General features: G+C 45.0%; 1 protein-coding gene across 1 annotated transcript in view; it reads right to left on the bottom strand.

The window, feature by feature from the left end:
• Positions 1-12,681, bottom strand: part of METTL24 (methyltransferase like 24) — a gene marked incomplete at both ends in the record, with an annotated part of 96,453 nt that overhangs the window by 59,266 nt on the left and 24,506 nt on the right. Inside the window, one exon of the mRNA XM_084227894.1 lies at positions 3,258-3,356. Within this exon, the coding sequence (XP_084084020.1) occupies positions 3,258-3,356 (99 nt within the window). The remainder of the gene's footprint in view (positions 1-3,257; positions 3,357-12,681) is intronic.

Raw genomic sequence — 12,681 nt, 5'->3', positions numbered from 1 at the left:
CTCCCCGCTCTGGCTCTGGTGAATTCTCTCACCCTCTCGCACTTCTGACTGTACCCAGTGCTTGTATAAATAAATAAATAAATCTTAAAAATAAAAAAATAAATTAATTAATTAAAAAAAAAACCACAACTGTTGCTTAGATTAATTTTGTATTGCAAGGCACGCTTCCTGGAGGCATATGGTTTGGGGGTTGCCATAAAAAGCTGGATCTGGAGCCTTTCCGTAGAACAGAGCACTGTGTGTTTATGAGTTAACCATTTCTTGTTAGCAGCAGGCGGTGTCTCATTGACTCCAGAACACTGCGATGCAATCATGGTCTTTCATATTAAAAAATAATGCCTAACTAAACTGAGCTTGATGTTCTGCACATTCTGCCCAAATCCTCTCGTGTTTCACTTTAAAATGCAGGATCCCAGCCATGCCATCAGGGTCACAACGAACAAGTGCAGAAGCTCCAGCTCCATTGCAGTCTAATGCCACACTGCTCCGTGTTTCTGCCCTTCTGCTCCTGAGCTCCCTAGGCCTGAGCAAGCACCCCCAACCCTCTGTACACCCTGCTAGGGAATACATAACTCTCTTACCCCCTAGCTGTTTATTAATATGTATAGGTATTTAATTCAGATTTGTTGTCCAAGTCAATGCCAGCAACAGAGCAGGTGTTCAACAAATAATGCCTTGCCAAGTTGAGGAATGAATGCATCGATGATGAAGATATTAAAATGATGGGTCTTGCTGTAAAGGCCTGAACACAGATTTCAGGGAAAAAATTATTTTTTTATTTCACAAAGTAGCAAAAGAGAATGGGGGCGGAATTTGCTTAGTACCTTGAGGATATTTCCATGCCCATTATGACTCACTACGGCTAACTGCTAACTGAATTTTGCAGTAATAGTGACTCTAATATTCTGCTAGTTTTGTAGGCTCTCATTGTCAAGATGAGTTCTAAATGAGGCATAAGCCCCCAAACCAGTCAAAATCTCTGCATTACTTAGAGAGGTAGAGGGAGCACTAGTTAGTGAAAGATTCTGATTAGCCACTAGTTAGTGTGATCTCTGACCAGTTCCTCATGACCTAGAAGTACATAGAAAACACAAGACTTTTCCTGGGTAAAATGACAGCAGGTTACAAAACCATTGAGAGGCCTGAATCTTTGCCTTATTCTTTCAGGGGCACAAAATTCCTTCTAGTGAACTTCAACAACCAGATCCTGATTTTTGTATTCATCAAGCTGAGTAACAATTATATGTCTATTGACTGGCCTTCTAAACAAGTCTGTTAGCTGCCTGAGGGCAGAGACTGTATCCAGAGGGCCTGAAACAGTTTCTGGCATGTGGCGAGTACTCAAAAGTACTTGGTTAGTAATAATCCTATACTATTCTCAGTACAGTACAAACTCACAGAACTGGAAGGACCCCAAGAAAAAAAATACAATCTCTTCTTTTTCAAGATCAGGACAGCAAGAGCCAAAAAAGCAAAATAAATTGCCTAGGGCCACAACAACAGACTACATCGCAGTATTTTTTTAAAGAATTTTTTTCTAGGCCTCGCTGGTGGCACAGGGGTTAAAGTCTCAGTGCTATCAAGCTATGGCCAGCCATTGCGGCATGAGTTTGATCCCCAGCCAGGGAGCTAACCCACAAGGTGCAGCAGACCTCTTCTGTCTCTCCTGCTACTCCCCTCAGCAGTGTATTTCAGTAGATCTACCTGTTATGCTCCCACTCTCTCTGGTGAATTCTCTCACCCCCTGCAACTCTGACCCAGTTCTTGTATGCAGAAATTAAAAAAAGAATTTTTCTCCCATAACTCACAAGAAATATGTAGAGGCCTTGGAATAACCCTTTTATGCCTTATGAGCTATTTCTAAGTAAATATACCTTTCTATAAGCTATAGAACATTAAACTGAAATATATTTAAAATGGAATTGGAGGCTTTCCCTTGGTCAAACTCAACTCATAAAGTTAACAACTCTCATTTGTCTCTGGGCCTTTAAGGGCTTCCTCAAGTCACAGTTAAGAGTGCAGCTTCCTATCCTTTATGTAAAAATAAGCCATAAAATAAAAAATTCAGCATTTTGATTAAGTCTATATAAATCCACCAAATTAATTTGCAGCAGCAAAATAAGATGAAATTATGTAAAGCACAGGGAGCAATGTATCATACTATCTTCATGATGAATGATGAAGTCAGTGGCTTTTACTTCCATGTCTAGGTGACATATATCAAAATCCCTGATTGTCTGACCGCATCATATGAGAAATGAGACTTTCTTTTACCCCTGCATTGGCCTTTCAGAGATCTAGAAATATATTCTTTCCCATGGATGAAAAATGGACTTTGCTGCCAGCCAGGTTTCAATAGAGCAGAATGCCAGGAACTGGGCTGAAGGGAGAGCAAAGGAACCAGAGATCCCCTGTGCCACCCCAGCTCCCCAGTGCAGATTCCTGAGCAGACCTGGGCACACCCCACAGGCAGTGTGCATTCCTACTTCATTAGCACCTCTTAATTCAGGGCAAAGTTTTCCCTCAGGCCCTCATTTCCTCATAAGTCCCTCTTTCCCTTAGATCAGGCTACTGGAGAATAGACTCTCCTGATGAATGTGTCAAGAGTCATAGATGCTCCTTAAATGACAGTCTTTGCCTGCTAGGAGCACTAACTTGGCCTAAGGAGCTGGGCAGGAGCTGCCACAAAGCATTAAGTCACTAATAAAGGACGTTGCTCGGTAATGATTTAAAGTGCCCAAGGAATAGAGAGCCTTTGGATTCATTATCTTCGCCTTGGAAAATCCCCCTGCTCTCTGGCCTAGCGCGTCCCTGTCTGCCAAGTTTCTGTGGCACAAAAGCAAAAAGGCAGATTCCTCCAAATACAAAATGCAGCTTGAGCCTCCAGATGATAGTTTTGTTTTGTGACACACTTGACTGCCTACTCATGGGCACGAATCTGTCACTTCAAATGGTTTCTTTCCAAAGCAATTTTCTAAAGTGGATCTTTAAAACACGTTGAGATGAATCATTAAAACATTTCAGGATGACGATACTCCTGGAAGGGAGAAGATGTTGAAGCAAATGGAAGGCATCTTATCTGCCTCGAAGTGAATAGATAAATTTAAAGAGCAATGCCACAGAAACCAAGTCCCTATCAAGACTCTATCATGAGTTGTTGAGAAGTTCCCCACTCCCTCATTGACAAATCCTTCTTTAAAAGGAGCAATCAGTATCTTTTACATCATCTCCAAATCCACACGAGCATGAAATACAACCTGGGTGGTGCTGATATATCTCAGGAACCTCAAGGCTTCTTCATCCAGGGACTGGGCAGGGCCTGCCCAAGGTTGGAGATCTATATGCCACCGGGGACCCTAGGAGAGACAGAAAACATAGGGTGGTGTGTATGGGACAAGGAGCTGGGGGTGGGGGTGGGAAGGATAGGGTAAAAATAGGCCAGGCTGCTAACCACCTGCAAAACAAACGTCTGTGCACACGATGAAGATAGCAAGGGGCTGGTTGGAGCTGTTGTCATTAAGTCCGCATCAGTCACAGGAAGACAAATGAAGCCTGAGAAAGCCCAGCTACCAGGTTATGCAGAAACTGCAAAGGTCTGGGGACATCTAGAGCTTCTGATCAAACACAAACTCTATTTGACCCCATCAGGCCTGCCCAACTTCAGCTTGTATTGCAAGGTGCCACACCCATATCCCCCTATCTCTGATGGTTTCTAAAGCTGAGGCTTCAGAAACATGTGCCCCTTGAGGGCCAGTTTGTTGTTGCTATTGTTGCTGCACTGTAAAGCCTGAAATTCTCAGGAGACTTGGGGATCCTCCCCAGCACAGGAAGACTAGGCAGATGCCCACAGGGTTACAGAGTTCACCTCTGCAGCGAGGACCCCAAAGCAGTCACCCCCAGGGCTGGTAAGGGCAGCCTTCCAGCAGTGAGGCAGCCCTCACCTCTCCCCAGAGGCCTTGAGAAGCTCCTGTGAACAGAGGGTTAGAACCCTGAGCTCCCTTTGGTAGCAAGGATGGCAGAAAGGCCAGGGTTTGGGAGAAACAAAAATGGGGTCAAGGAAGCCCCAGTCATGTTTGTGCTGGAGCTCAGTGTGCCCACCTCACATGCCTCAGCCTCCCAGAGGCTCACTGTGATTCCAAGGACAGAGGGTGGGAAAGGACTGAGGGTAGGAGAAACTCCCCAACAGCAGATACAGAGAATGTCTAGTGTCAGTAAAGACTTTGGGTGTCTTGGTACAGGTTCCTGCAGAGTCGGCAGGATGGCCCCTAACCCCCTTTTGCAGCGAGGAAGGGGTCAGTGGAGGGCTCTGGAGAAAAAACAAAGGGACCATTATGTATATACACTGTTCTTCAGTCAAATATTACTATGGTCTGAAAGTCTGTGTCTCCCCCAAGTTCATATGGTGAGCTCCTAATGCCCAGTGTGATGGACTAGGAGGGAGGGCTTTGGGCGATGCTTTGGTCATGAGGGTAGAATCTTCATGAAAGGGATTAAGTTTCTGAAGAGACCCTGAAGAAGCCCCTAGCCCCTACCACCATGTGAGAACAAAAGAGAAGGCAATTTGAAAGAGGGCCTTCACCAGAACCCAACCATGTTTGCACCTTGATCTGAGATTTTTCAGCCTCCACAACTTTGAGCAATATGCATCTGTTGTTCATGAGTCACCCAGTCTGTGGCATTATGTTATGGCAGCCCAAGCAGACTAAGATGTGTGTGATGGCAGAAACTATGACCCAAAAAAGAAACATCTAAGCAGGCCAGACCTGACATGCTTTAGTACAAATATGTTTTATTTTTTACTTAAAAAAAAAAATCTATGTATAGTTTTTAAAGTGTTTACTCCATCAACAACATATAAGTAGTAAAGTAATAATATATGGTGTGATTTTAATAAAACACCAAACGCCCACTTGCTTTGTTGTCCCTAGATGACATGGCCCAAGTGACCTGGGGTTGAACCAAAGCAAGGCAGAGTGGTGAGTCCGTGGGAAGCCAGCTCTGTGGGCCTGGGGAAGAGGAATACATTCTGTGAGAGGTTCTGAGATGAATAAAGTGCTGTCCCAGCTCAAGCAGAATTAGACTCACATCTTTGCAGAGTCCCCGGAGCCTGGAGACTATGCCATCCTGCAGTAGCTGAGCACCCTGCAGTCCTCCAGGCCTCAAGAGCCTTCACTGATTTCCCACAGGCTGCCTTTCCAGCAGTCCTTAAGCCAGGGTCGTTTTCACAGGTTTGCAACCTGCACAGCCTTAGAAGGGCCTGTTCTTGGCTTAAGCTTTGCTGACCCTTGAAATTCTTAATAATTTCTGAACACATTTTTGTTTTATACTGAGTCCTGCAAATTATTAGTCAGTCTTCCCGAAGGGGCACCTTTTCTGGGAAAACGGCCTTTTCGTATAGCTGTTCTTGCTCTGTGAAGGTTGAGCAAGCTGAAGCTCTAGTCTGAGGTAGCCTGCAAACACGCACCATCCATCTTCTAGGTCAGCCTTCCACCCCCATTTCCTCTTTCCTTCTCTGAATTAGATTTTGTCTCCATTTGATCAAACAATATTTATTGCGCATCAGCCACTCTGTGCCAGGTACTGGTCAACAGATATGAATAAAATACTGGACTCTCCCAAGACGCACTCACAATGTAGTGGGGGAGAATGATAGATATAAAGTAACTTTGAAAGGGAAAAGTTGAAACATGAGGGGGAGCCATTCTTTGCAGGAAAAGTCTTAATCATGAAATCATAAATTAAAAGCACATTTAAATACAAACAGCTCCTAGTTTTCCTTAGTCACATTCTTTTTTTTTTTTTTAAGATTTATTTTATTTATACAAGAGCTGGGGTACAGGCCAGAGGCATGGGAGGGTGAGAGGATTCACCAGAGCCAGGAGAACAGGCAAAAGGACCTGAATGAAGGCAGTGCTGAGGTGAGCAGGGGGGGGCGAGACAGGAGAGGTCTGTGGGACCCCGCTGTGCCACAGGGGGAGGACCCCACATTCTTTTTGCATCCAACTACAAAGAATGCCTTCCCAGGTTGTCAACACGGGGATGCTTTGTGTAAGCTGATCCAGGCCTGGGGTTCAAAACTTCCCACCTCTCTGTCAGGGGATCCTTCACATATATCCCAGCATCTGACCCAGGTGCCTCCTGATAAAAATGATAATAAAGTTCACATGTTGTGGTTTTCCTCTAAATTGGTAAACTTTTCCTACTGAGGTCAAAGAACAACTATTTTAGGTTTTGTAGGCTGTCCAGTTTCTGTTGTAACTCCTTACCTCCTGTATAGCTCAAAACAGCCACAGACAGTAAGTAGGCAAATGGTCATGGCCATATGTAGGGTAAAGAAAATATCAGGCTTTTCTGCCCTTCCGCCATCAGGATAGATGATGGATCCTTGTCCTGAATGCATGCCTGATGGCGGGCACCTGGAATAGGGTGTGGGCATAGGTAGATGGGATTCAGCTGAGCTAAGACTGTGCTTTTAAGGGCGGCGTCACGGGGACGCCAGCAGCAATAGCAGCACCAGCAGCAGCAGTAGAAGCCAAAGCCGAAGCCAAAAGAGAAGCCGAGAAGCAGCAGAACGAACGCTAGAGAGCCCAGATAGAGTGAAGACTTGCTGGGGGCTGGGAGGCCTGCCAGCCTCCCAGCCCCCCAGCCAGCACCCCTGCCTGCCATATGCCTGGTGAACCCCAAATAAAAAACCTGCAAAACTACTGAGGACTCTGACTCCTCCTTTACCCGGTCTGCATGGGATCAGAAAACCTGCACTGTGCCCATGTCCTGCCCTTACAATTGGCGTAGTCGGCAGGATCCATGCAGACGGGTATTGGAGCCCTCCAAAGACCTGGAGGGACTAAGGAGAACAGACTGCCTGTGATGACGCTGGAAGTGCCATGCCGGCACAGAAGGTGGACGAGCTACAGGATGAGACCTGTCGTGAAGGAAACGCCCGAGAGGACCAGCCAACGACACCGGAAAGGACCAGCCAACGACACCAGAAAGGACCAGCCAACGACACCGGAAAGGACCAGCCAACGACACCGGAAAGGACCAGCCAATGACCCCTGAGGCAGCAGGCCGTTGCTGATGCAGGGAAAGGTCAATGGACTTGAACTGATGGACTGATGGACTGGCAATGCCGCTAGAAGGCGTAGGACCTTGCAGGTTGATATGTTTTGGGACCCTGGGGGTGGAACAGTTTTGTTTGTAAACCCCAGGAGATGGGAATCTAGGGGTGGTCAGTGGGCCTAGATGGCCAAAAGCAGCCTGTGTATGCCCAGCAGCCAGGTGGAGGAGAAAAGCCAACTAAGAAAGCAAAAGCTGGTACTGATGATAAGTTGAGAAGCCCTCAGCGGCTGTTAAGCAGCCTGGGTATGCTGAAGAACTGTGAGTCTCGTAAAATCACCTGTGGGTGATGCCCTGCTCATTCTTGAGCGAGGGTGAGGAGCTGAGGAACCTGTCCTTGGGGGACGGGTGGGGAATGTGGCTTGGGGTGGAGCCCAAGCCGAATGCAGAGTTTGGATCCCCGACCCATGTGCTTGTGCAGTGGGTTGGCTTTAGTGCAGGGGTCTGTGAGTCGCATTGGTGGCCGTGAAGGCCGAGTTTTGGAGCGACTGCAGACAGAAACCCTGAGGGTTGGCGATTACCCCCAACAGAATAAAATTGCCAATCCCAGAGCTAGTGCATCCTGGGGGTGGATGCTGTGTGTGCCTTGTAGCCTAGACTACAGCCAGAGAAGGCCAGGAAGCCTGACGGCTCCGGGTATGTTATAGTAGATGCTGTGAGTGATTCACCTCCCTCGTATGAGCAGTGCCTTCAGCAGCAGATTTGGTGGCTTATCTGCTGGTACCAATAATTGTCTTTTGCGCTAGGTTGGTGCCCTGCCTGGACTTATTTGTGTTCTGTTGTATTTTGTTATATTGTATTTTGTTATATTTGATGTATTTGCTTTTGTGGGCCATGGCTGCATTGTTTGTTTGCTTAGAAAATTGTATATATATGTATAGACTGTATGGCAGAAAACCCTGAGGGGGTGGACTGTAGGGTAAAGAAAATATCAGGCTTTTCTGCCCTTCCACCATCAGGATAGATGATGGATCCTTGTCCTGAATGCATGCCTGATGGCGGGCACCTGGAATAGGGTGTGGGCATAGGTAGATGGGATTCAGCTGAGCTAAGACTGTGCTGTTAAGGGCGGCGTCACGGGGACGCCAGCAGCAATAGCAGCACCAGCAGCAGCAGTAGAAGCCAAAGCTGAAGCCAAAAGGGAAGCCGAGAAGCAACAGAACGAACACTAGAGAGCCCAGATAGAGTGAAGACTTGCTGGGGGCTGGGAGGCCTGCCAGCCTCCCAGCCCCCCAGCCAGCACCCCTGCCTGCCATATGCCTGGTGAACCCCAAATAAAAAACCTGCAAAACTACTGAGGACTCTGACTCCTCCTTTACCCGGTCTGCATGGGATCAGAAAACCTGCACTGTGCCCATGTCCTGCCCTTACACCATATTCCAGTAAAACTCCAAAGCAGGCGGCAGGCTGGATTTGCCCAGCCAGGCTGTAGTTTGCTGACCCCTCCTCTACTTTATTCTAATTTAGATTAAATTGACCTAATTTGGATTCTAAATTGGCCTAGAAGAGAGTGTTTACTTGAAATAATGTAAGCAGGGCAGATTATAAAATCTAGATTATAACCAATTTTGTCATCTGAGCTACTCGAGCAAATATCAGTCAGGGTCTCCACAGGAAATAGAGTGGGCTCTTCCAACCAGCTAATTTGAGAAGAATTTAATAAATAAGAGACCATTTACAAAGGTGCAGGCAGGGCTTAAGAAAATTAATAAGGAAAATTGCAATACCTGTGGCTACTAACTCCAGAGAGCTCCTTCAAAGACAGGAAGGAATTTGTGGGTCCCAAAGAGGAAAACAGTATGGAGAAAACCTTTGCTATATGAACAGAGTCAACGCTGTGAGACCCCAGGAGCAGGCAGAGAAGGGAAGGCTGTGAGTGTGGCACATAGGTCAGCCTCCCAAGGAGCGAGCAGGAGGAGCAGAGTGGAGAGTGGATGCCAAGTGGCACAGGGAAGGTCTCTTGTACAGCATCCTGTGGAAGGAGGCTGTGAGACTTGACCAGGAGGTGATTCTTTCACTCAGTGGATGTGTGTGCCTTATACCAAACCTTGTATTAGAGTTTTTTATAGGGCACAGTAAATGCAATATGTGTAAACCAATAAATGCAATACATATAAACCAATAAATCCAATATGTGTTGCCGGGGCTCTGACAGAAAGTTCTGCAGGGTACAATGGGGGCACAAAAAGGAGGAAGGAACCAAATGCTACTCCAAAATAAATGCCAGAAAATACAAATGCAGGCTGGGAAACAGTCTTCATTGCTGGAAGCCCAAAAGCCTCATTAAAGAGATACCTTAAATACAACAGAAACACATAACTGAGGCTAAGACACAAAAGTAACTTTACAGATCAGTAGTGGGGGGACTGTATGGGGGAACTACAGAAGCTTCTTAAAGATCCACAAACAGTATTCTCTGGCAATCTGATATTTCTCATTTCACTCTCACAAGTGTTGACCAACCACAAAGAAGCTAAACAGCAGCTGAAACAGTGAATAATGTAAGCTGAGGGGTCTCAGGTGGCGATATAACAGAAACAACTAGCAAATAGATGCCCTCAGAAGTGCTCTAGCTTACTGCTTCAGTTGCGCTGTTTAAAAAACATATCACATAAAGCAATGTTCTTACTGGCATCAGTCTGACAGCAATTCGTGATTATCTCCCCCAAGGAAATCACTAGCTTTTATCATCTCTTTCAATTATCATTTGTCTTAATTCTCTGGTGCATTCATCAATATTTGTCCTTCCAAAAATCCCAAAACAGAATTCTCTGAGCACCTTAAAACACCTATGACCAATCTTTAATATATCAAGGCCAAAATATATATAAATAAATAAATAATAAAAAATCAAGAAAAATCTTTTTCTTTGAAAAAAATTATCATTATGATTTTATCCCAAACAATTTCGGAAATGCCAGGGCGCACTGTTATCCATGTGCTGCAAGTATCAAGTGACAGAAAAAGGCTACCCCCATGACTGCTGGGAACATGGGTTCCCAGTCCTGTCTGCCAGCCCCCCCCCCCCCCCGCCCTTCCTCTTGGTGACTAAAGGAGCAGTTTAAGCAGGTGTAGAGGTACCACCCTTTGGGCTGGTCTGTCTGCCCCCAGCAGGTTTGATTTGAAATGGCAAAACAAATAGATACAAATGAGTTGCCACCAAGAAGCCCAAGCTCCTGATATGGGGGTCCCTCTCCTCTTTTAAAATCTGTGATCCTGCCCCCCAAAACCGCCCCTAAACCATCAGGCCACCCACACAAAGGAGCCCCTGCTCCAAAGTGACAAGTGGCTCTGGGAGGGCAGGGTCCAGATCTCTGAGGAAAGGAAGCAGCCCCTATTTTGTTTTGTGAAGGTCTTATCTGGCACCTTCTCCAGGAAATGTGTATTGAAAAGCAAGCTGGCTTCTTCTAATGAGAGGCAAATGTTTTGATTACAAAAAAAAAATAATAAATCCCCCCAAACTCAGATTAAAGATTAAAAAGCGTCTATACAAATTAACTCATTTTGTTTGAGGACTATTTTACAGACATCACCTTTTTTACATACATACATTTTTTACAGACCAATTGTATGATGACTGATTTATTTCTATTACTGTGATAAAAAAAAATTACTGGGAGTATTTGGGATAGCTTCATAAAGTTTCGGTACTCCCAAATACACATATCTTTTTTTCCAAAGGGTAAAAAGTGACTACTGAGTCAATCCAGCAAGCCACAGATATAGGATCTGGCTCAAAAAGACTGCAACAAGCACAACCAAGAGGCTTCCAGATATTTTTATAATTTATTATTTCAGCATTAAATTTGTTTCCTTAAAAAAATGATTCTTTCAAGCTATGAAACTGAATTCCAAGATTTTACCATTAAAGATAATGCAAAGAATAAAACAATCTGTTAAATTATACTTTCTTGCCTCATAGCCAACACTTCTGCACATGATAAAAGTATATTAATTCAAGATCATAAGCCCCAAGCAAAACCGGTAGTATTTTTCAAAAATAAAGAGGAAAGCAGACCCACCCATGACCTAGAAAAAAGAGGCATGGATTCTGCCTTATGCAAGAGCTTTCTTTGTCATGAAATTTGGAGTCACAGCTCCCTCCTTCACACGCAGTTTCCCCCACACTCATGAATGATCTCATGTAGCCCACGCAGAAATCATCAAACTAAGAAAAGTGTCACCACCAGTGTAAAAGCAAGTTTTACACAAGCATTTTAAACATTTTTGGGTGCAAATCTCAAATCTAAAATAAGCCAAAAGAAAGTTTCTAACGTTCCGTTCCTCTGTGTTAAGACTACAGTTCTTTGGGAGGTGAAACTGTATGATGATTGATTTCTTTCTTTATTGTGATAAAAAAAAAAATTGATGCAGAGCTTGGGCTATCTTCATAAAGTTCCAGTACTCCCAAATACACATTCCCACAGCGAGGAAGCTCCTAAAGATTTTAGAACCTGCAATTTTTCTGCTGGGGAAGATGGCTAAAGATTGATTCTCTGCATTAGGGCTTGTGAAAAAGAAAGAGGTTGTGAATCCTTAAGTCATGCTGAACAATACCCTGAACACGTGTTGATGTGTTCATGTTGGGGAAGCCTAAGTTTTCTGGAAGAAACAACCCCAAACAAGTAAAATATATTTATTTAGCAATTTTACTGCAATTTTGTGCTAATTAAGAGCAGCTGTTAGTGGGCAGGAACCAACGATGGGAGGAAATTGTTTATTCCTTTTATTCCTTTTTTAAAGGAGATGGGAGATTGAGGGAGATCTTGGGGGAGAGAGAACACAAAAGGGTACCTGCACAGACCGGAACCAACCACAGCTGAGAGGGTGTGAGCACCAGCCAATGCCTGTCTGGGATGCCCTTTAACAATCTTGGCTGTCAGGTTTCCCAGAGTGTGGGTGGGGCTCTGAGAAGTAGGGGGAGGAGAGAAGGGGGGCAGAAGATCACATGCCTTCCCTTCAGTGGTCTAACATAATCGTCCTTTTCTCAGTTGTCCCTACTTCAGAAAGAGCAGGGGTCAGCTACACATTTCATGGTGACATTTAAAATTCGGGTACACTCTGCAAATTTTATTTAAAGAAAAGAATCTCAGTTTCAGTTCTGGTTAATATGGTTAAACACATCCCCACCCTGTATCTCCCACTGAATACAGTTAAAAAGCATGGATAGAGTGCACAGAGCAGTTATTTGAGGACTCTGAAAAGAAAATTCTAGCAGGCAAATTGGGAAAGAAGACCAGCACTCCAAATACCCCACTCAAGGCAACTTCACACTGGAAGTGGCTACTGGCAGGGACCTAGTGCTTCAGGAGAAGTTCCCCAACTCGGGCTAAAGGAAGCAAGAGTCTCCTAATGCTCAGAAAGAGTGTGTACGAGGGGCGGGGGTGAGGAATCCTCCAGTTCTCCTCTTCTATATTTTCCCTTTTCTCCCAGCTAAACCCACTGTGATAGAAGAAGCCACAGCAAGGGTAGCAGGTACCTAAAACTGAGGAAAGGGAAACTTCCTCTCCATCTGAGGCTATGGCCCCAAGAGAGTGGAGTGACTGCCCACTGGATATTTTGTCT

The sequence above is a fragment of the Talpa europaea genome, assembly GCF_964194135.1.
Source record: "Talpa europaea genome assembly, chromosome: 2".
Lineage (NCBI taxonomy): Eukaryota > Metazoa > Chordata > Mammalia > Eulipotyphla > Talpidae > Talpa > Talpa europaea.
Note: the sequence above shows the minus strand (reverse complement) of the source record. Positions and strands in the feature narration are given on the sequence as shown.